This window comes from Ambystoma mexicanum, chromosome 1p, assembly GCF_040938575.1.
Source record: "Ambystoma mexicanum isolate Mex_15411 chromosome 1p, UKY_AmexF1_1, whole genome shotgun sequence".
In the NCBI taxonomy this organism is placed as follows: Eukaryota; Metazoa; Chordata; class Amphibia; order Caudata; family Ambystomatidae; genus Ambystoma; species Ambystoma mexicanum.
Genome location: NC_090921.1, coordinates 591,518,449 through 591,543,774, shown reverse-complemented (window position 1 = coordinate 591,543,774; position 25,326 = coordinate 591,518,449). Strand labels below are relative to the sequence as shown.

The 25,326-nt window shown below is 46.4% G+C and overlaps 1 protein-coding gene across 1 annotated transcript in view; it reads left to right on the top strand.

The window, feature by feature from the left end:
- ZAP70 (zeta chain of T cell receptor associated protein kinase 70) overlaps nucleotides 1-25,326 on the top strand; it is a 589,046-nt gene that overhangs the window by 420,181 nt on the left and 143,539 nt on the right. The window contains exon 7 of the mRNA XM_069649541.1: nucleotides 24,553-24,601. Within this exon, the coding sequence (XP_069505642.1) occupies nucleotides 24,553-24,601 (49 nt within the window). The remainder of the gene's footprint in view (nucleotides 1-24,552; nucleotides 24,602-25,326) is intronic.

Sequence of the window (25,326 nt, the reverse complement as noted above, 5' to 3'; positions counted from 1 at the left end):
TCTCAGTCTACAATACTGCAGCCTAAACAAAAATGTCATTGTGCACACGACCGCTATTTCTTCCAGTGGTAAAACTGTACCACTAGCGTACATGTCTAGTGTATTTGCATCGTTGCCCCACCAGTTATCCCAGACAGATTGGTCCATCGTGGGGGGAATGCTAGGCGATCGCCACAGCGGGATCAACCTACTGTATAGTGCCAGTGAGCACGTTTTCGTAAATATCTTGTTCCACAACAGCAGGGTGGATCTAAATGGATCAAAGTGGCACAAATCTTTATACGTCTTAGCAAGTAGAAGTGTACGTATACCACAATCCCCAGCCACCATCCGTTTGATCTTCACATGTCGTGGCAACTGTGAGGTCCAAAACCAATGTGATGTGTATTGTGCTTGAGCCGCCATCCAATAAAGTTCAAGGTTGGGGGCCTTAAATCTGCCCAGCTCATATGGCATGGCCAAATATAAAACAAATGTCCTCACCGCACCCAAATGCCACAGAATCTGCAGCAGAGTGTCATGCAAGTTTTTTTAAATACTGCTTGCCCAGCCAGATCAGGACATTTTGAAAGAGGTACAGCAGTTTGGGTAATAACAATATTTTGATTAGCTCCACCCTTCCAGCTACCGACATCGGAAGACTCCTCCATTTATGCAGTGTAGTTATCATCAAGTCCCCATGGTGACCACAGTTATTGCTAGATAGTGATTGCTGTGTTCTGCTCACCCATAGCCCTAAATATTGTATCTAATCCATGGACCATGTAACATGGTGTGGACTTGCCTGGAGACTGTGACGTCTGTTTGTGGAAGAATCTCAGATTGATGCACCATTAGACACGAGTAGGATCCATAATGAAAAACACCCTGCATCAATGGTTCTAAGTTAGCCTGTGGACTCCTGATAAATAACAAAACGCCATCCGCATACGAAGATATCCCTTCTGGGACCTCGATTTTCAGATGCCACTTTGGGAATGTTTAAACCAAACTAAATCGTCCAGTGGCTCTTTAACAAGAGCAACAGTGACAACGGACAACCCTGCCTCGTGTCCCTGGCCAAGTGTATTGTATCCATGTGTGCGTATTCTCACAGTCGGGAAAGTATGTAGTAGTTGTACATACTGGAGGAAAAAAGGGCCAAACCCGCACTTCCTCAATACAGCAAAGAGAATCCTCCAGGATACCAAAGCAACAGCACATTTTGGTGTATATGGTACATATCGATAATAGTGTTGTAAAAGGTGGGATTGCCAATGTTCGGACCATACATGTTCACCAGCATGACCTCTGTATTTTGCAGTAATCCAAGAACCGCCACATAGCAGTGCATCTGTTCAATCCATGTTCTGATAAGTTGAAACTGTAGTGACCTGTGTATTACGATCAGAACCCCTGTCGACAGAGCTGAGTATACCGTGTGAAACCTACGAGACCACCAAGCTTTGGCAAAGTCAAGACTGGCTGCAGTCATAACATCTATCTTCTGGAAGAAAATGACATTTGCCCATGTCATTCTATATTCTCCACAGTTTCCTAGCCTCACAGAATTCCACAGGACTCTTACATTCCAACTCAATATTCTTAAGTCAGCCTGAATCAATTAACATTTTTTACATTTTCCCAGAGCACAGGCACCCCACGTTCCATTTTGATTAAAAAATACACACACAGTGACAGCTTCTTGATAAAGCAACCAAGTGATTTTTACTTATTCGCCCCTTCCCCCGCCACCCAACCCACCCTCACCACCATCCCAATCATGGCAGTGTTCACCCAAGGCAAAACCAAAAACAACCAAAACTTGTAAAAACACCAGCAAACATGCATGGGGTTAGATGACAAGATTCTAACTTCACCACGGCCTCACAGGTTTCGCTAAGAATATCCACCATCCATATATGCAACTGAGCACCCGTATAACTGTTGGTACAAGTAGAAAAACAAAAAGAATCAGATGAAGACGATGAGACCTACAAGGTAGCGAAGCGGCCGTAAACTGTTCACTCTTGGTCAATGTCATCAGCGTTCAGAATAACCCAGCCATTAGAATCTTTCCTCGGCAGAGGAATGTTTGCCTAAATAAACGTGGCTACTTCCTTAGGCAGCGTAAAGAAGTAGACCTTCTCCCTAAACTGAAATCCAAGTTTCGCTAGAAATAGCATCGCGTATGTCACAATCTGTCCTGCAGTAGCTTTTAGACCCCATAGAAGGATTTTCATTCAGCTTGTATAGCAGCCATGAAGTCCTTGTAAAGAAATATCTTGGAGGATTCATACCAGAGATCTCCCTTTGATCTGGCATGGGGTAATATATTGTCACTGTCACAATAATTTAATATTTGGGCTACTATAGGCCTCAGTGGCACACCAGACTTCAGTTTAGGTGTAAGAGTTTGATGGGTGAGAGAGGGAAAGCGGGAGCAGGGGTCCCAATAAGAAGGATCTCAGTGTTGCTGGCATTGAGGCAGAGATCGTTAGAGGTGCACCATGACTCAATAACAGACAGGGATGAGCGGGAGGAAGAGGCCAATGGTAGCGCTGAAAGAGCGCTGCATGGCATCCGCATAACACTGAAGGTTAGAGGTGAAGGTAGAGATCAGGGGGTCTAAAGGGACAGACAGACGTTGAAGAACCGGGGGGAGAGGATAGAGCCCTGGGGAATACCACATGCAGAGGGAGAGGTGGTGAAGAGAAAGGAACCGAGCTGGACCTGGGAGGGTCCGTTCAGGAGGAAGGAGGTCAGCCAAGCCAGAGTCTGATCCGTGATGTCAAGGGTCTCACAGAGACGAGTAATCAGGATGTTGTGGTTCACGATGCCAAAATCAGAGGACAGGTCAAGGAGAAGGAGGACAGAGGGAGAGCTAGAGTCGAGATTTCAGAGCAGATTTGAAGCCAGGCTGATGGTCATGGAGACAACCAACAGATTCAGTGTGGAGGGTTAGCTGGAGATAGCCAAAGTTCTCCAGGAATTTGCCCAGGAAAGGAGTGATAGAGATTGGGCAATAGTTTGCCGGATTGGAGGGGTTGGCAGAACGCTTTTTTAGTAGGGAGTGCACAAAGGAGTGCTTCAGAAGAGAGGGAAAGTGCCAATTGTGAAGGAGTGATTACAGAAATCAGCCAAGGCTGGAGAGAGAGAACCAATGTTGTTCTTGATGGTTCTGAAGGAGAAGGGGGTCACCTGTTTAGATGAGACTTTCATCGACCAGACTTGTCTGGAAACATCTTTAGGTGTTCAAGGAGAGAAGTAGGAGAGAAGGAGAGGAGGGGGGAGGGGAAGGCAGGCCTGAGACGGTTGGGGAGAGAGAGAGAGGAGAAGGGGTGGAGAGTGCAGACACGATGTCCTGGGTTTTAGTGGTGAAGTGAGAAGCCAGAGCTCAGGATGCTGGCCTGGAGGCTGCCTGGTCTCCTGCGTATAAAACATGTTCCAAAACTGGAGGTCACCAATCTTCAAACCACATAAACAATTCAGGTGTTATTGCATCTGGGCCAGCAGTTTTTCCCATTTTCATTTCATTTATACATGAGATAATTTTGCCTTGAGTAAAAATAATAGTTTCTGAGTCCAATGAATCCTGTGATTTGTCCATGTGGCGGGGGCTTACCTTTACAAAAAAACAAAAAAAACCTCTGAAATTGCGCTAACTACACTGATGGTGCAATGACCCCCACATCACCTTCCTCCTTTTCTCGTACACCTTTGACATGAATGTCCAAAATACTTTGCAATCATTATCTAAGACTGCCTTATCCAACATCTCCAATGGATGCTCTATAAATGTAATTGTCTTTAATTTGAGCTATTTCCTGTATTCTTTCTTCTTGGCATGCGGCGGCCCTGCAATCAGATCCACCTCCCTTAAATCATTATTCAGGCTCCACTTATGGTGCCTGCATTCCCCATCAAACCAGCGGGCTTCCTTTTTCCTGTTTGTCTACCCTCCAGTATGATATTATATGGCATTTATAACACACATATACACTGTCACAATATATTATGCAGCACCAGCAAGTCAGGGATCTCTTCCATTGCAAATGAAGGTGGCACACAATAAAAATGCTTATTAATATTACACAGAATTATTTTTTAAAAGGCCTCCAACCAGTCTCGCACCCAACCTCCACCCGCACCCTTTTGTCACAATGGAGCAAGAACCAGGCTGGTTTGTTGTCAATGAATACTTTTATTAAGTTATTATTTTAATGTCCAATCAGAACAAATAGATGACAGCAGCCACTAAGATTGTGGCAACACAAATGCACAGACTTCTAGAAAGTGACCAAGTTAAGAGATACTGTGATGCCACTCCTATTTTGTTTTATGAAAAGCAAAACAATTTCACTCTATTGATTGCAAGAAGGTTAAGCACCCCCCACCCCCCTGAGATAAGGAAAAATGGGTTTTCAATGATTTCATACTACTGCTACGGGACAGCACACAATGGTACTTTTGGCTACTTACACTAGAGGACAATCAGGGCTTCAAAACAAACTAGCTAGCACACATGAAAAGCAAAACAATTTCACTCAATTGATTGCAAGAAGGTTAAGCGCTCCCTCCTGCGATAATGGAATAATGGGTTTTCAATGATTTGATACTATCGCTATGGGACAGCACACAAAGGTGCTTTGGGCTGCTTACAGTAGAGGACAATCAGGGCTTCAAAACAGACTACCTCGCATACATGAAAAGCAAAACAATTTCACTTAATTGATTGCAAGAAGGTTAAGCGCTCCCACTGCGACAATGAAAAAATCGGTTTTCAATAATTTCATACTACTGCTATGGGACAGGACACAAGGGTACTTTGGGCTGCTTGCACTAGAGGACAATCAGGGCTTCAAAACAGACTACCTACCATACATGAAAAGCAAAACAATTTCACTTAATTGATTGCAAGAAGGTTAAGCGCTCCCACTGCAACAATGAAAACATTGGTTTTCAATGAGATCATACTACTGCTATGGGACAGCACACAAGGGTACTTTGGGCTGCTTGCACTAGAGGACAATCAGGGCTTCAAAACAGACTAGCTAGCACACATAGGAAATTTGATTCAAGCACAGGCAACACATGAGAAAGAATAAAAAGTAAAAGGGGATACAATTCTAATCGGTGACCAGGGTATAATAGAGGAAACATGATTTTTCAAAGGTTAAAAGAAAGTTTTAGAAATACGAAAATGGAAATCCCTCTAATTTCTGCTGGAACTGGAAATGACAGTCAAGCTCTAAGCCATGGAAAATGAAGAAATGGCAATGCAAAATACGCACTCAGAGTATGATAGCGGAAGGGGAATACTCTAGGAAAAAGACTTTTTTAAAGGTGAATTGACATTTTTTGAAAAACAAAAAATTAACATCACACTAATTTTACTGGGGCTGGAAATAACACACATGCGTCAAACAATGGGAAACTCACATAGGAACTCGGTTTTCAGTTACAATGACAGAGGTACATAACAGGGAAACTTTGGGCCAAGGGATTACTCACAATGGGAACCACAGTTTGGGGTGGAATATGACAGATGCAAATGGGAATTTGTTTTTAAAATCCTTTAACACATGGAAAAATGATTTTTCAGCTCCCAATGAAATGACTTCCTGGGGGATATTTCATACATATAATTACTCGCAAGATACAGGGAAGAGTTAGGTAGTTTCGAATGCTACCCGTCCCTATCCCATGAATTAATGTGGGAATTAATGAATTTAATAAGCCAAATATACTAAGGATCTACACACACACTGGTAATTATTAAATGGGAAATTGTCATGAACTTCAGATCACGCCCCTTTTGGACCTCCTGGTCCTTGTCTTAACAGGGCTTACATTCTGTACTTCTTCCAACATGGCCGTCCAGAGCTGAAGCCCTTGCTCGCTCCATACGCTGAACGCGGCGTGGTCTATATATAGACCATGCCTTCCGCGGCTCTGCGCGTCTCAATGCTATTGCAGAGTAGCCCAGACGTGTGTTCGTAGCTCGTGGTATTGTTTCCCTTGTCCCAGTGCTATTACCCATTCCTTTTCCTTTCCCCCTTCCTGGTTCCGAGCTTTTCTAGCCTTTTCCAGTCTCCCGGATTCCTGGACTCCTTGATCCCGGAACTAAACGCAACCTGGAACCAGACGAATCTTGAGCAGCGCTGTTCAAGACCAGGAGTGTTTGCAAGAAGGCAGCGATCGAAATCAACGGCAAACATCGGACCCAGGTGAGAAGGGGGGAACTCCTTGACAGTTTGAGATGCCACCCGACCGAACCTAAAAACTAGATGGAAACCGCCGTGCAGGACTTAATGCGACGCATGCAAGAACTATCAACCGAGGTTCAAAATTTTAAGGCGGAAAACGCAGCGCTCAAACAATTGGTCTTATCCCGGGATTCTGCTACAAAGGAGGGTGCCCTGTTGGGCGGTATTGTTGACAAGTATGATGGTTCGGCAAAGACACTCAGCGGATTCCTGGATTCATGCCTGGTCCACTTTACCTTCAAGCCCTATTATTTTTCGACTCCTAGGGCTAAGGTGGGTTTCATCATATCCCACCTTTCCGGCAACGCCTTAACTTGGGCAACACCCCTTATCAACTCCGGCGATGCCCTCCTAGACGACTACGATTGGTTCATACAGGCCCTTAAAGGCATGTTTGACCGTCCAGAGCAGGTCTATACTGCCCAAGAGCGCTTGCTGGACTTTCAACAAGGCTCCCAAGATATGCTCACTTACAGGGGCGTTGCTAGGGGGGGCTAAGGGGGAAATAGCCCCTGATCTTTTGGTTGTAGCCCCAGATAGAATCTCAGGAGCTACAGCTAAAAGACTAGCTAGCCCCCAGTCCGAACAGTTCCGACATCAGCGTAGCCCCGGGTCTTTTTCAGACCTAGCAACTCCCCTGCTCACTTATGTGACCAGATTTAAACAATTGGCCAAGGAAGCAGACTGGTCCCCTGAGGCTAGTTTTACCCTGTTCAGGAGAGGCCTAAACGAAGAGATCAAGGATGAACTGGCCAGGGTGGCCAGACCAAATTCATTCCAAGCACTAATGGACCTGGCCTTGCAAATAGACTTTCGCATCCAGGAAAGGAAGGCTGAAAGAAAGAAATCCAAAGGAAACCCACCCAAGACATCCTTTGAGAGCACAGCCAGATCGGACTCAAACCCAAGTCCAGCCCCAGAACCTGAACCCATGCAAATTGGAGCCTTTCGTGGACCCATATCGCCTCAAGAAAGATTGAGAAGGATCCACACGGGTTTGTGTATGTATTGTGCTTCAGACAAACATTTGGTCAGGGAATGTTCTCTGGCACCTCCTCGGCGTTCGGGAAATGCCAGCTCCCGATCTTAAATGGAGCATAGATTCGGGAGAGAGATGTTTGCTCCACATCAATTCCATCCTTGAACTCTCCTGGACAAAACAGTTTGGTGATACTACAGGCTTTCCTGTCAACCTCCAAAGACAAGACCTATCCCATTCTGGCCTTGGTGGACTGCAGAGCTTTGGGAATTTTCATTGATCAAGACTGGGTGGTTAGTCATCATATTCCGTACGAGACCCGAAACACCATGCAGCCGGTGGAAGCAATTGACGGAAGACCACTCTCTTCAGGGCCCATAAGCCTGCAGACTAAAGAGATCCAACTTTCCATAAACCATCATCAAGAGCGGATTACATTCGACATCATTAAGTCAGCCCATTACCCAATGGTTTTGGGAATGCCCTGGTTACAAAAGCACAATCCGTATATCAATTGGACAGCAGGATCATTATTCCTGGGCTCAGAGTTCTGTATGTCCCACTGTCTGTCCCTGGATCCTTCCTTGGTAACTCCTAAAGAACCACCAAGAGACCAAGAAACACCACTCATGGTTTCCAATATCATACAAGTTCCAGAGGCCTATCAGGGATATGCTGATGTATTCTCTACTGCCATAGTCCAGGCCTTACCCCCTCACAGGCCCGAAGACTGTGCCATAGATACTGATCCCTGATCTGTAATTCCTTTCGGCAGAATGTTCATTCTTTCCGAACCTGAGAAAAAGGCCCTTCGGGAATACCTAGACACTAATCTTAAAAATGGCATCATAAGACCCTCGAAATCTCCAGCGGGTGCTTCATTGTTCTTCGTTCCCAAGAAGGATGGCAAGGAACTCAGACCTTGCCTCGACTACAGAGGCTTAAATCAATGCACTCTCAAGGATCGGTACCCACTGCCCTTGATCTCGTATATCCTGGAAACTGTGAGAGGAGCCGTAATATTCACCAAATTGGATCTCAGCAGTGTCTACCATTTGATCCGGGAAGGAGACGAGTGGAAGACCGCCTTTAGAACACCCTTTGGCCACTACGAGTACCTGGTCATGCCCTTTGACTAGCCAATGCCCCAGCAGTTTTCCAACGCTTTATGGATAGGGTGTTCTCTGATATGTTGTTTCTCTTCGTCATTGTCTATCTGGATGACATATTGATTTTTTCCAAGGACCCTCAGAAGCATGAAGGACATGTCAAGGCAGTTCTACAAAGACTCCGGGAACATTACCTTTTAGCCAAGCCTGAAAAATGTTTGTTTCACGTTACCTCTGTGCACTATCTGGGATTTATCCTTAGTCCAGGGGGGATTGGCGTGGACATTTCAAAAGTAAAGGCCATTCTCGCCTGGCCTACTCCCACGTCCGTGAAACAAATCCAATCCTTCCTAGGACTAGCTAATTTCTACCGGAAGTTCATAGCCACCTTTTCCGAGATTGTACAACCCATAGTGGCTCTGCTAAAGAAGGACACCCCATTTGTCTGGTCAACTTTACAAGAAACTGCATTCCAGCGTTTAAAGACTGAGTTCACACAAGCTCCCATATTGGCTCAACCCGATACAACTGGACCCTTTTTAGTGGAAACGGATGCCTCTAATTACCCCATAGGAGCAGTGTTGAAGCAGAAGATGGAGGCCAATTTGGAACACCCCGTTGCTTATCTGTCAAGAACCTTAACTCCTAGTGAAACGCACTACTCCGTCCTGGAAAAGGAACTCTTAGCCATTCGCCAAGCTTTCACTGAATGGCGACACCTACTTCTAGGAGCCAGACATCCTGTCCAAGTCCGTACTGATCATCAAAACCTACAGATTGTACAGTCACTGGAGTGCAGGAACAGTCATCAGGCACGTTGGGCCTACTTTTTTGCCCAGTATCAGTTCCACATTACCCATGTCCCTGGATCACAGAACCTGATCGCTGACGCCTTGTTTCGCCGTCCTGACTATGTGACCACTGAAGATAAAGCATTTCCTAAAATGTTTTCTCCCACAATATTCATAGCCCAAGCAGTTAATCTCCTGGAAGAAGTCCGATCGCAAACCCAATCCTCGGAATTATGGAAGGACATTTCAACACGAAATCTCTGGAAATTAAGAGCCAAGGAAGGCTACTTATTCAAGGACAACACACTATTCATTCCTACACGGAAGCTACAGCAAAAGATAATAAACCTTTGTCATGACACACTCCATTCCGGGCAGCGAGGTATCAACAACACCCTTCGTCTTATACACAGACAGTTCTGGTGGCCTAAAATGAAGTCTGATGTGCAGCAATACATCCAGACTTGTATAACTTGTGCCCAAAATAAACATGATAACAAGAGACCGGCGGATCTTTTTCTGCAGCCCACTCTACCCTCTAAATCACGGGAAATCATCGCTACAGACTTCATAGTGGAGTTACCACCTTCCCGAGGATATACTACCATCATGGTCACCATAGATTTGTTTACCCATATGGCCCATTTTACGCCACTGATGAAACTACCCTCCTCTTCAGAGCTAGCTGGAATATTTCTGGAACACATATTCCGACTACATGGGCTTCCTTCCAAGATCATATCTGACCGGGGTCCCCAATACATTTCACAATTCTGGAAATACCTCTGTCGGGTATTAGGAATCCAACGTGCCCTCTCTTCAGGCTATCACCCCCAAACCAACAGAGCCACAGAACGTGCAAATCAGACCCTGGAACAATATCTCCGATGTTTCGCTACCAAGGTCCAGGATGATTGGTCTCTCCTGATACCCGTTGCGGAATTCGCTTGCAACAACTCCGAACACTCAGCGCTACAGACCAGCCCCTTTTATTGTAGTCAGGGGTTCCATCCATCGGTCTTACCTTCGGTTCTTCCTGACCCTACACCAGTACCTACTGTTGACTCCTGGATCGAAACTCTTATCAACATTCACCGGGAGGCTAAGGAACACTTAGTGAAAGCCAGATTACAGACCAAGAGGTATGCAGATTCCAAGAGAAGACCAGGTCCGTCCTATACGGTCGGTGACCAAGTGTGGTTGTCATCAAAACTACTCCCCCGACACTTACGACCAAACATACTGGCTCCCCGCTACTATGGTCCATTTCCCATCAAGGAGATTATCAATCCTGTCTCATATCGAATCAAGCTACCTGACTCCTGGAAAAGAATTCATCCAGTATTTCACACATCCCTATTGAAACCCTACACCCAATCTTCTCGAAATTCCAGTTGACCACCTCCTCTACCGGCAGAGGCATGCTGTCATGAACTTCAGATCACGCCCCTTTTGGACCTCCTGGTCCTTGTCTCAACAGGGCTTACATTCCGTACTTCTTCCAACATGGGCGTCCAGAGCTGAAGCCCTTGCTCGCTCCATGTGCTGAACGTGGCTCCGCGCGTCTCAATGCTATTGCAGAGTAGCCCAGACGTGTGTTCGTAGCTCGCGGTATTGTTTCCCTTGTCCCAGTGCTATTACCCATTCCTTTTCCTTTCCCCCTTCCTGGTTCCAAGCTTTTCTAGCCTTTTCCAGTCTCCCGGATTCCTGGACTCTGTGATCCCAGAACTAAATGCAACCTGGAACCAAACGAATCTCGAGCAGTGCTGTTCAAGAACAGGAGCGTTCACAAGAAGGCAGCGATCGAAGTCACCGGCAAACATCGGACCCAGGTGAGAAGGGGGGAACTCCTTGACAGAACTGGCAAAAATACACGGACATACAACAGATTCTTCCACAGGAAAATATCTTAACTATTCAGGCAAATAAATGACTTTTCAGGGCGAAAAGGCCTATAATCAACAGGTAAACAAGGGATGATTTTGCTCCATAGGAAAAATGACTTAAGTGCACAGATGAACAAAGGATTTGTCAATGAGAGAGTTACCATGGTGCACAGAAAAATATAAAACACTTTTCAATAGAAAAATGACTGAATTTCACAAACAGATAAGATAGGGGATTGTTTCCTTAAGGGGACACACTAGGGTAGTGCTCAAAAAGATAGGACTTGTTTAATCTATGGCTGGGGAGGTCTATACTTACAGGAGAAAAGAGCTTTATGTTCATCAGGGGTGACAGGGCTTCACTGCAGGGACCATCAAAGGGGTCAGCCAAGGCCTCTCTCTGTCGTCCCATTCAGCTACTCCGATTCCCTGCTTCACTCCTAGACTAGGCCCACTCCTGCAAGGAAAGCTCCAGATTTTGGTCAGCTGCACACCTCAGATTTTGTAGAGAGAATCCTCATTTGAGGAGGAGTAACCTATTTATAAAGCAACTGACATCACGGATGTGTCATCTTTCTTGCACAACTGATAGGGCAATGGTCAGGGGTTCCCTCCCCCTCTGTGAGCCAGTAGGTCCAGTGGATGGGGGAGTGATTTGAGAAACCAGGGGAGGATACCCCATCAATCATCTAATTGGGACAGGGGGTTGGATCTGGACTTTGCACATGGAAATCACACATTATGATAAATGCCCTTTCTCATCAGATTACAACACATATGCCAGCATTTTTAGACACCACTTTTTTTGTGAATCAAATAATCCAACCTAGACATTTGTAGGTTATTCTAAGGCAGCGTCACAGTTTCTTCTCATTTACTCCAACTATATTACTGAAAAATCTGGCATTTGCTGGGCGGAATAGCTATCACCTGTTACACATTTTCTCACATTTTTATGATTGTCATATTTATGCAGGGGAAACAATAATATTTTTAGTATAACTTTTGATCTGCTGGTGTAACCAAAATTGTTTTAGGTCCACCGACATCAGCTCACTGACAGCTTTTCATAAATCTGAACATGAATAGTGTCTGATACTTCCCAAGTTATCCCTAAAATAGCACCCTCTCATAGAAGAGATCTTGTTTTTAGCTCTGACGTCAAGAGGGACACTTTTGTTTTGGTTAACCTACAGCTTCAAAGGATAATTGACCATGTGTATGATGCCCTGAGTGTTTTTGGTCATAAAACCTGGCAACGCAGCTTTGAAATCCAGTTTCACTCATGGGGGATTCACAGTCAGGAATTGAAACTTACTGGCAATGAATTCCCCTTAATCTTTCTTCAGCTGAAATTACCTTTTTAGCTTGCATTTTAAGTCGATATGAATTCTGTAAATGCAACCCATTAATATATTGAAAATAACTGCAACATTGTTTCCTGCATACAGTGGCTACATGTGGGCAATATAATGATACCTTTCAAGACTTTGATGCACATCTGGTTTTACCAAATGTTACTTAAGGCAAAATCAAAATGTCTTTTGTAGTTCCAGCTGTGGAAAAGGGCCTTCATTTGACTGCAGCATTTTAACTCAGTGCAGGCTCCCAAACATGACAGAAACCAACTCTTATGATGAAAGCTTTGCACATATTTTGAAGAGCATGTCTTTATATAAAGGAAAACAGACTTTGAAGGCATTGATTTTGGTCATATTAAAAAAACTCCATTCTGCAGTGCAAGTTTGCACATAAATATACGTGCTGGATGCCGCAGTTTCTGTCAATATGGTCTCATCTTTTCCAGCCCTTTTGCTAAAGTAGCATGAGGTCTTCCCCTCATGTGTGGCAAGAAACATTTTCAGGCATCCCCAGGCTTTGTTGCCTGAATTCACCCCTTTTCTTTTTAGGCATTGCAGGGCCTTATTTCCATGTGATTTATTATGGGGAGCCCTCATACTGACTCCACAAGTGTTTCAAGGCGCGATGGGCAAGGAAGGGGGAAGAGAGGGAAGACAGAGACAAAAATCTTACTAGGCCCGATGACATTGAGATCGCAAAAGTACAGGGGAGGGGGGAACGGGAAAGTGCAGGGTGAGGGAAGAGGGGCCAGTGCAGTACATAAAAGTGCAGCTAGCTTGGCAAGTGCAGGGCTAAGTGCAGACATCAAGTGTCAAGAGCTGTTGGGGACTGTAGGGATACATAAACAGTCCCCAAGTGCAGAGGTTGCCTGGGAAGCAGTGCAGGTGTGCAGCTGACGGGGACAGGCCCTGGGCCCGAGATCAGAGGGTAGCCAGGTAACCAGTGCAGTTTCAGTCAGGAGTTCAGCAGGGGAGAGGAGGAGAGAAAGCAGAAGCAAAGAGGAAAGAAGATATTTAGGAAGTGAGAGTTGAAGGTATTGAGGACCCAGGCCCCAGAAGGCATTGTGGACAATGCAGAGGGTTTTGAACTTAATCCTCACAGCCACTGGGAGCCAGTGCAGAGATTTCAGTCCTAGAGAGATACGATCCCTGGGCTTGAGGCCAATGACAAGTCTTGCAGTCCTGTTCTGGATGTGTTGCAGAGGGCAGAGAGTAGAAGCAGGCAGATTTAGTAAGAGGCTATTACAGTAGTCCAGCCTAGAGAGAACCAAAGCTCTGTAGATAGTGAGCTTCTGGGGGAAGGAGAGGAAAGGAAGAATACCTCTGAGGATGTGCAGCTGGTAGTGTGACTTCTGAGGAGAGAAGGAGAGTGTGGAGTCGAAGATGACCCTGAGGTTTTTAGCCTCACAGGTGAGAGAAGGAAGAGGGCCAAGAGAGGCCAGCCAGAGAGTGATAGGAAAGGAGGGAGCAGGTGTGCCGATGAGGAGAATCTCAGTCTTAATGACATTAAGGTAGAGATCATTGGTGGCACATCACTCCTGGATAGTGGACAGAGGTGGCGGAAGAGAGCCTGAAATTGACCTGAGTTGTGTCTGCATAGCACTGAAAGTTGGTGCAGAGAGCGGCAATGCGGTGGGCAAGCAGTGCCAGGTATTGGTTGAACATCCAGGCAGAGAGGTTAGACCCCTGGTGAACACCACAGGTAGAGATAGAGAAAGAGGAGAGGAAGGACCTAAGTTGGACCTGGGAGGGTCGATCAGAGAGAAAAGAGGTCAGCCAAGCCAGGGCCTGATTGCTGATACCCAGGTTATCATGGAGACGTTTGAGCAGGTTGGCTTGGTTAGGGGCTTCCCAGCAAAATCCTCCATCTGACCACAAGTTGCATTTTATGGAATTCCAAGTATGCAGATGTTATTGCGACGGGAACATGATGCAAGATCTTCCCCCTTCCCAATAGTGCGCTGCAGGTTGCTCACCATATTAGTGAAGCCAGCCTTCATGGTGATTGCATCATCTTTGACGTTGCAGATTCTCCCTTCGGTTTCCGTGATTCCCTCAATCTCCTTTTCAAGGATGGCTCTGAGCGTCTTTATATTTGACGTAAAGTCATCCAGCTTAGTGTTAACAGAGGCAAAGCCAGCCTGCATACTATCAAGGAGGGGCTGTATGTTGGGGGCCTCTTGGTCTTTGGGGCTGACCCTCAGAATGTTCAGCCTCGCTGTCTAATGCCATGGGTTTAAGGTTCTGCCTAGTGAAGGCATACTTTTTCCCTTGCTTCTTGCCTGCTCAACTTCTGTCAGTCATTCTCCAATGTAATGTGTATAGTTCGAAGTAGCACAGAATGTTCGTATTCTAAATAGCACCACTCAGCCCCTCACCTCAGATGCAATGCTTGCTATTGCCAAGCTCCACTATGTCTCACTTGGGGAAGAGGTACATCCAAGATAGCGCCCAACTGAACACTGAGCCCACAGACTCCCTGCAGAAGAAAGCCGCAGGCAACAGAGCCCAACGAGAGCCCTTCACCAGAGAGGTCAAACGAGTACGAGAGGGGCTTACCCGGTGCAACGTGCCAACAGTCAAAGGTCCAGCAACAGAATTCCTCAGTGTCACGGGATTCCAGGAGGCCCAGCAACGGGCAGCAACAGGCTTGGGAGGATGAGTAGAGCTGGGCAGCAGCCAGGATGGCTAACCGGACCGAATGGCAAACACACAGCTCACCATGAGGAGCATCAGACAAGGTACACGCCAGAGCTTCCTGAGATGTGAAATTAGTGGGATTGAGAGAGTGCTAGAGTCCAGGAAACGTCGGCAGAGCAGGATCTCTAGCAATACACCGGCATTTTGCTGGCTTTTCCCCATCAACGCCCCCTAGCCCCCTGAATTCTTGATTTCTAATTGCAGACACAGCTGGAGCCCACAGGGTAAGAAACTGAGATCACATGAGAGGTGACCACAGAGTAGGGGTGGCTCCAAAGTTCATGACCTCAATCTTATCAGAGCTGAGTTTTGGGGCATTGTTGCTCATTCACCAGGATTTATCGGCCATACATTTTTGAAAGCAGATGGGGGAGAAGTTATTGTCATTGTTGAGGTGAACCAGCAGTTGAGTGCACTCAAATTTGGTAAAGAATGAAAAAACATGAAACTCGATGAGTGATGCATAGGGGTTGAACATAGTGAATGAACAAGAGGGGGAAGATTCACCACAACTGAAGGGTTCGATAGAAAACATGAAGGGAGGGCCTGTAGATCTATAACATGTATTTACTGCCTCAATGGTACTCATTTTATGGAACTCCGAAAGAGGAATATCTTGTGGCATGAAATAGTTCCAGTTTAAAACCTCGGTTGAAACTATTTTGGTACATTAATATCTAAAATATATAATTGGGTCTGGTATAGCACAACTCCTGCTATGTCCTGTATGAGAGAGGGAGGGAGGCTAGAGTTAGTGATAAAGAGAGGAAGTGAAAGATGGCAAACCTGAGGACTTGATGCAAGCAGATCATAGGTATCTGTTCCCTGTGTTTGTGTCAATGAATTGGATTAGGACACATTGGGAAATGGGGTTTGTGCTAACAAATGAGAGCTCAGCGTGTTATTATCCAACTCACATACTCTTTAATGATTTCCACACTGCAATCATTTCTGGTTTTGTGAAGGGCTGTACTTTGGTGAGTTGGTCGATAAGGTGTGGTTGTTACTGGGCGTGAGTTTAAAGAAAGCGGGCTGTCAAGTGGTCAGGTCTTTGCTGGGTGTATGTATATTTATTTTTGTAACACATTTTGTTGATTTTCTTTTATGCATTAAACTCAACATTAGACTCTTAGGGAGTCGGACAGCAACAACTTACAGCAGTCTTTGGATCCAAGAAACTACACAATGATGACAATATAATAATATTGACAGTTTCACATCATTCACACGGGTCATGGATTAATCGAGTTCGACATTTTATTGAGCATCTTCCCAATTCTGCCAGACCTTTTGGGCTTTCCCCAGATATCCTATGGCTCTATATACCTGCTGCTCCACTGCTATGCATATATTTACATCTGTAGCACATTGCTCAAATTGTGGTGTTACACCAGATCCCCACAATTTCGCTATATTCCTCATAATCAATGCTGTAGTGGTTGAGATAAACACTTTTTCACATCGCGTCATTGCCCCTTCATCCTCCACTCCCAGTAGCAGTAGTTTGGGTTCTCTGGGGACTACGCATCCCAGGACCCTCGTGAGTTCATCACAGCATTGCTGCCGGTACCGTTGGATTCAAGGGCAGTCCCACAGTATGTGGAAGAAGGTGCCTTCTTCGTGTTGGCAGCGTAGGCAATTTGGGTCTGCAGTTCTGCCCCAGCGATAGAGAGCCACACTCGGGTAATATATTCTATGTAATATTTTTAGCTGAATAAGCCGTAGTCTAGATGATATACCTGTTTCGCAGGGGTGCATCAGAATCATGACCCAGTCGTCCGGCAGGATCATGCCCACACCCCTCCCACATTTGGATTTCAGGCTTAGTAATTCAGGTGTAGCAGAGGAGGTCATAGCACTGTACATAACAGAGGTTATGTTGGTGTCAATACTGTCTAGGTCTATGTTCTTTTCCATGGAAGTACAGTCAGGAATGTCGGACAGATCCGGGAGATGGGTTTGCAATGCATGTTGTAGTATTGTGTGATGATATTGTTCAGTTTCACGAAGTTTGGTTTTCAAAGGGCACCAGCCTGCCTTCTGCAATTACGTCACCCACTTTTGTTATCCCTAATGACACCCAGCTCGGCCATCTAGGGAGTATGCTCACCTCTGGGAGATTTTTGTTTTCCCATAAGGGTTGTACTGGGGTAATTTTCTTGTCCCAACCAATATATTTGTGGGTCTCTGCCCAGATTAGTGTGATATGGCTGAGCATGTTCCGGGGGGGAGGAGGGCACAATACTTATTCTCTGGTAGAGACATTCCAGCGGGGGCAGTCTTGGACTTGCAGCGATCTCTGCTCTTACATGTGGTAGCGATGCGTCACCATGTAACATATCATGTATACTACTGCCATCTGACTCACCCAGTAGTAGGTCTGCAGGGGAGGCAGCCCAATACCTCCCTCCCATATGAACCTTTGGAGTGTACGGAGTGCTATCTGTGGGTGTCCTCCTCCCCACAGGAGCTTCCTAATAATGCATTAAATTCCGTAGAACACATTTGTTGGGATGTGAAGTGGGGCGTTCTGTAGAAGGTATAAGAAACAGGGTAGAGCCATCATTTTGAACAGTGCTGCTCTTCCTAGCAGGGTCAGTGGCAAGGAAATCCAATAGCGTACATCTTTCGTGAACCTCTCTACAATTGGATGAAGGTTTCTGACCACATATTCATTTAAATCTTTTGTGATCTCTATACCTAGGTATCGAAAGTGGCCCGTTTCAATGCAGTAAGGGCAGTCATCCAAGACGACATCCCCCACCTCCTTAATCGGGAATAATATAGAATTGGACCAGTTCACTCTCAGACCACTAAAAGAGCCATATTGCTCCAGAAGGTGTGTTACTATGGGACAAGAGGTGGTTGGGTCTTTTAAATATATTAGCAGGTCATCTGCATATAGGGAGACCTTGTCTTCCCATTCGTCTATCCATTGAAAACCACTCTATGACTGTGTGTCTCTCAATAGTCTGGCTAGGGGCTCTATTGCTAGTGCAAAGAGCATTGCAGACAGGGGACAACCCTGTCTCGTTCACTTCCCCAGTTTAAAGGGTCTTGATGGCCAGCCGTTTACCCTAGTCTCCGCTTGGTGGGAGTAATAAAGAAGTTGTAACCAGCCTGTATATTGTTAGCCAAAGCACATTTGACGCATTATTTCCCATACTGCCTCCCAGTATATTGAGTCAAAGGCTTTTTCGTAGTCTATTGCCAGCAGCGCTAGGTGGTCCTGGAGAGTATGTGTTCTTTTGAGTGCCAAATGCAGTCTATAAATATTCATGCGTGTGGACCTTTGCGGCATAAATCCACACTGGTCCAGGTGTATCGGTGATGTTATGACTCGCTGTAATCATGTGGCCAGTATTTTCGCCAGCAGTTTGGTTTCGCTGCTTATGAGGGAAATTGGTCTGTACAAACTACATTTATCTGGGGGTTTATCAACTTTGGTTATTACAATTATGGTGGCTTTACTGAGGTCAACGGGCAGGTGACGCTGTTCCTTTGAGTACAGGTACATGTGTAGCAGGTGTGGGACCACCTCATTCGCCCCTATCTTCTTCCAAATCTCAATCGGGAAGCCATTCGGTCCCAGGGTTTTCCCCGATTGGAGCTGCGACATTGCCGCTACCAGTTTTTCCTCTGTGATATCTTTTTCTAGAAGGGTCTTTTGTTCGGCACTTAGGGATGGGAGGTTAATCTCATCTAGTATTGAGGTGTCAATGGGAGTGTTGGGAGTTTTATACAGTTCAGCATAGTAAGTTGCAAAGCCCTCTGCTATTTCCCGGTCAATCAATAGTGGGTCTGCGTTATATGGTTTGATTACTCTGACCTGGCTATGCCCCTCCTCTCTACGTTCTAGCCACGTCAGCATTTTACCTGCTTTATCGCTTGTTTCGTACATTGTGGTACACATCGCTCTGTGCTTGTTTGGCACAGTCTAGGTCTATGTTTTGCAAGTGTTTCTAGCTAGTATAAGTGATCGATATGTGTCAGGCCGGTCAAATGCAAGATGGAACTCTTCCGCCTGTTTAACTTTCATTTAATCTTCTTCCAGTGTTTTTATGTGTTTTTTTTTTATGTGCGCTGTAGTCCATGAGGGAATTTCTACTCGGAGTACTGGTTTGTATGCCTCCCATAGCACTCCAGGGTTCTCCATGGACCCGATATTTTGTTCAAAATATATTTTTGTAGCTTTTTGTATATGTTCTATGATGTCTGGAAAGCCCCAGGTAGTAATTGTTGAGGTGCCACGATGGGGGGGAGTGGCCTCACCGTCTTCAGCTCCATCAGTAGGGGGGAGTGATCTGAGATTCCCCTCGGGAGCAGCGTTGCTATGATTGCTTTATGTATGTCTGTCGCTGGGAGAAAGAAATAGTCTAGTCTTGATAACGAGGCATGGACCAGGGAGTGGTATGAGTATTCACATCATTTAGTCCCAGTGCGGCAGTGAAGGTAGCGAGTTTGGTACAAATCCTAGGATTTCTCCCTCTCAATTGTGTGCGGTCCATCCTCATGTCCATGACTTTGTTGAAGTCTCCCTCAAGGATCAGAGTGTCTGACGTGTCTTTGGTGAGTACAGGTGTAATATCACTTATCAGCGCAGTCATCAGTGCGGGCGGTGAGTAGACAGCTATCAAAGCAATGGTTTGGTTCCATAACGTCCCTGTGATGTATGCAAACCTACCTCCTGTGTCTTGTATCACATTGAACAGGGTAAGAGGAAGCCTTTTATGTAGTAGTATGAGCACTCCTCGTGAGCCCATGGTAAAACCAGCATGTATCGCTGTGTGATAGTTGGTGCGCTTAAATAAGTTACAGGTTGTGCCTGCCAGGTGGGTTTCGGTGAGGAACACTACGTCCGGTAAATGTCTATTCAGGAACTGTGTGACTAGTCGTCTTTTAAGACTACTCCCTAGCCCATTGACATTCCACGTCAGGAATTTTAGGGTTCTGATGTTGCTTTTAGGTGAGGTCATCGTGAGTGGGTTGGGTACTAGTGAACGCTGCCGCTGTGTTTTCTGGGTAAATAATAACATGGTCATTTTATGATGTGTTGCGATTTAAGATGGATACGTGTGAGGTGGTCTTTGGATCCGTGCCTGACAAGAACAAACAAATTCCCCTCCCCATACTCCACCCAACTTGAAGCATCTGTCGTCCGAACAACAAGTGACAGCTGAGAAAAAAGGAAACAAAAGAACAATCAGCTGTCAAACAAAAAAAACATCCCTTCAATGAAACTTGTCCAAAACAAGCTCTGGAGAATGCCCAAACCTTTGGTCCTGGAATGACATTCACTCCAGGGGGGTTCCTCATCTATGACAGCCGCTGAAATGTTATCTATTTGTGGTCTTCTCGCTTGCATATCATGTATTCGTCCCAAGTGCAAAGCTCTTTTCTGGGCAAGGCGGCATAGTTCTGCACTGTCCATTTTCCCCTGGGCATTACTCCACACTTTCTCGAAGCAGCGGATCCTGATCTTGTGCCGGTGGCTGCTTCAGCGGTATACCCAGCTCAAGCATGGCCCGGGGATTTCTGTTTCTGTTGTTGCGCAATGTTCTCCAGTCCCCTTCAATGTGTTGCTCTGCCCACTTCCATGCTTCTTTGGGGTCTGTGAAGTGGACATTCGTGCGCTTGTGGTACATTTTAAGTTGGGACGGGAATAGTAGGCCGTATTTCACCTTTAGGGTTGGCAACTGTCTCTTAAACTGGTTGAACGACTGCCTGGCCTTCTACACCTGCCTCGTGTAGTCCAGAAAGAAGGCAATTTTGGATCAGGTCAGTGTGCCTTTGGCACGTGCCCTCTGGAGCAACGCATCTCGATCTCTGTAATTCAGAAGCTTTGCGATCACAGTGCACGGTGGGGCACCAGGCACCGAAGCCCAGTTGGCATGCGATGGACCCTTTCTATTGAGAAAAATTTGGAGAATGAGTTTGGTTCAAACATGTCGGTGAGCCATTGCTCCAGAAATAATTCCATGCTCGGTCCCTCCTCATTTTCCCAGAAACCCTTGTATCAGAACATTGTTTCGCCTCAACCTTCCCTCACCCTCGTCCACTCTTTCTACCTTTGTTTTCAATCTTGATGCGACGCCGGCCAGCTGTTGTCGGAGCTCTTGCAGCCCATCTTCTGCCCTAGATATACGTTGTTCCGCCTCGCCAGTGCGGGACGTTCGTTTTTGCAGGCCATGACAGAGGAGTGAGACATCCATGGTGATGCCACCCATCTTTTGTTCCATGGAGGCATGTCAGTTCGCAATGGCAGCCATGACGTCTTTTAAAGATAGCGTGGTTTCTGCTTCAGCCATGGTGTCTGGTTGGTCTAGTATGTCTTGGGATTGTGTGAGTGACATTGTATACTGGTCGATCTTGCTCTGAGTGGGCTGTCTCCTTGCTTTATCTTTATCCATATTGGGTACGATAACTGCCTATTTGGAATATGAGGAACAGCCGGGTGTGGCAGCACGGGGCCACATGGTGCAGGTGGAATCCTGATGCAGGCCAGCAGCTACCCATTATGGTGATTTTCTCTCGACCGTTGGTCAGTGGCGTCCCTACTTTCCGCGCAATGTGGTGGTCGGCTTGTCTATGGGTGCACGCCCTAGGTGATAGACTGTCTCCCAAATCTTGGGAGTGTGGGAGGATAGTTTGCCCAATTGCTGTGGTTTGCTCATTCCCTTTTGTTGTGGCTCCCATGTAGCACTGGCTCCACACTGACACTGCAGGGCACCGTAGCACAGGTGGCAGTATGGCTGTCTCGTGCTATCAGCAGGTAATATGTTCTGTGCAGCAGTTGATAGACTCTTAGTTCCCCTCGCAGACACCCACAGTGCCCCCTGGTTCAGCCCGTTCAAGACATTCAGCAGGTTTCCATTTCGTATGAGCCCGGGAGGGGTTTATTGTATGCTCATCTTTGGTCCCTACTCCATGCAATCCCACTGGTAAGGGCAGCCCCAGTTGGTGTCCACTGTATGAATTGTTCTAGCGTCCAGGTTTGCAAGCAGCTGGTTGAGTGTTTCAAATCCCTGTGTCGGTTTCTAGTCCTTCTGTGTCCTAGTTTTGGCGCCGTGCACCCCTCCTTTGTTTGGATTGTTTGCCTGTATCCCGCGTTTGCGTCCTTCTTCTATAACCCCCCACCATCCGGTGTGGGTCCAGCTCAGTCAACATTTCCCTGGGGGGGGATCACCTTCCTTTGCGATCCTATGTTATCGCCACTCCCTCCATGGGTCACAATCCCTCTGCAGGGGTGCTTAGCCACTGCTGCTGCCCAGGACTGGTGTGCACCAGCCTATTCACAATGCTAGTAGGTTTTATGGCATTATGTGGGCCCCAGGGGAGTGGTTCTAGACTCACCAGTTTGTCGTGGACCGCCCTTCGACGTGCCTGTGTCTCGCTGGGTGTTTCTGTCCTCCTTCTGTCTGGGTCGGCAAGGGCTCGTTTGGATGCGTTGGGCACCTGTTGTCTCAAGGCGGATCGGGTGAGTTGACACAAGCCGAGGGGGGCCCACTGCGGTATGCCCAGGGATTTACAGTCTATGCTTTGTGGAACTCACGTTGTGTCACAGGTGCCAAATATCTTAATGGCCTTCACAGAGATCCTTTTTGTTGTACCTCGCCACGGTCTTTCCGTCAGAGTTGTTCCATTTTGGCTTTCTCCGCGGTGGGAAGAGTCCAGAGCAAGATCTGGCTCCTGCAGCTCCACCAGTCCATGAATGTCGTTTGCAGATGGGACACTGTGGCACTTTACGTGGATTACGATCTCCCCGCAGGGGGGCTCTGCTACCACCTCTGCCTGGGACCCCTGCTCCCATTAGCCCCCACGCAGTGGCAACAGATTTATTATCATTGTGCGGGCCCCAGGGGGTGATTTCGGATTCATGCACAGTTGTGCCAATACAACTCTGGTTGTTTGTCTTCCTTGTGCTTGGGTCTGTCAGGGTACGTTCGGGTGTGCCGGGTTGTCGTCCTCCAGCACAGTTTTCCTGCCAGGGTTCTGCTATTCCTGCGGCCGCCCACAATGGGTTGCCTTTCTGTCAGGTGGGGAGCAGTACAGCGCCTCTTTCGTCCCTCCACAGCGGGCCAGTGCGGGTGTCCCCCTATCTTGGGATTGTCTCCATTGGGGGGGGCTTGGTGCAGGAACGGGATCCCCCAGTTCTGCCATCCCATGGTCATCACCTGCGAGCAGAACAGGGCCACAGCTGCCTCGCTGTGCCCCAAGCAGGGTGCCGCCCCCAGTTGGTGCCTCTCCTTGTCTGTATCCCTCAGTGGCTCGGCGATGGTTCCACGCTATGTCAATGCATTGCTCGTCCGCTGCCTCCGGCGTACAGTTCTCTTCAGCCGCACCAGAAAAACACACAGCGCAGGCAGCGCCCGATCACAGCAACTCGGGGAGTAGTTAGCTGGCACCGGTGTGGTCAGTGCTAATAGCACCTTGGTCCACCGCCATCCGTGTAATGAGGCCCACAGAGTAGGTTGCTATCATACTTGGTCCAGGGAAAATTCTGATGGAGTAAGTGCATAGAAGAAAGTAAGGGGAGGAGGGGAGGAGATAGGAAAAGGGAGACAGGGAGAGGAGGAGAGAACAGAGAGTAAGCAGTCAAAAAGAGTGGAGAAGCAAGAGGGGAGAGCGAATGCAGTTGCAGAAGTCATAATGTGGCTGGCAGATAAAACTCATACACATCAGTGTCCTAATAGAGATCATTTTGGGGGAAAAATGAGGCAGAGATCCATAGTTCGCAAGGTCATTTTTCATAAGAAAAACTATCATTCTATCAAAAAAGAATTGATTACATCTCTACAGTTTCCTATCATGCTTCTGCCTTTACACAACACGCTGGTGCTTTGTTGCAGACTTCCTTCCATCACTGCTTCATTTTTTTATTCAAGTTTGTTTCAGCTGCAGTCTACATGTTGATGTAGAGGAATGTATCGTAAAGACTCTTTCAGGCTCATTTTCAAGCAAGTGCAGGAAATGGAGATGTAAAAAAGCAACGCATGTTGCTTTTACCCCTATATTTACCTCTCCACCGTATTTCCATGCTCACACAAGGCGAATGTGTGGCACAGAGCGAAGTAAGCTCTGCTGTGCTTCTCTCCTTTGTCTTGTGTGAGCATTTTGTTTTATGCCTGCAGGCTGGTGTAAAACACATGGATTCCTATGGAATCCAACTCGAATTTGCACATGCTAAAGAGCAGACGGATTCCATAAGAATGCATTACTAAACTCCACCTGCAAAACCTGATTAGCAGGCAGCATTTACTTTTTTGCAAAACAGAGCGTAAAACTGAAAGGTAAAGTAGAGTTTAACTTGTTTTCAGTTTTGTAGTGAGCCGTGGACATGATGAAACGTGCATGGAATGGACCAAGCAGAATGCAAGCGCTAGTTTCCTGAACGCAATTTGCATTTGATTTAAAATGACCCCCTTTGTGCCTTATTGCCCACCTAACACATTGTACCATCATTATGTTGTTTATGCAGAGGCTTGGCGGGGGCATAGATGGCTACACTCCAGAGCCTGTCTTTAATGGTAAGGTGCTTTCCTCTAATCCGATCCGTTGCCAAAACATATGAATAATAAGTATTGTATTGCACATCATGCCGGGCTCCCCCCACTTTTAAGTAATTGCTGTACACACTACCCAATGCAATCATACTCACGCCAATAGGACTTCCATTCTCTGCCTGCGGGATGTGTGAGTGCTTTAAAAATGTAAAATAATAATAATACCAAATACAAAAATTACAATTCTCCCAATCAGCCTGCTATGAAAGTCCAGGAATCAAATGGCCCAAACACATCTTTTGCATAGTCGATGACTTATTGCTGTTGGCTAAACAATCAGTCTGGGTTTTGGGTGTTTTATTAAATGCCACAAATGAGTTTTGAGGATTTTCTACAAAAAGGAACAGAGCAGAGATGCAATAGGTCAGCACCCCTTTAATTATAGTTTGGTCTGTTAGGTGTTGCTTGCAGCTTTGGTCAAAGTTTATAGTCAGAATGGCACCCAGCACTGGGACCATCTTCTCTGGTGCCAAGTTAACTCTTCAGTTTTGATCAGTATCTTCTACAGTACTCAGTAGAATGAGACGGTTAGCCCCAAATTTATTGTTGTGGGTGGACTGTCTTCTTGAGGGGACGAGATACGTGAAAGGAGAACATCGAAGGCAGTTACCCCAATCTCAGCAACAACTTCTTTTGAGTTAGTACACCATCAGAGACGTGCACATTCCCTAATTCAAATTTCAGGAAAA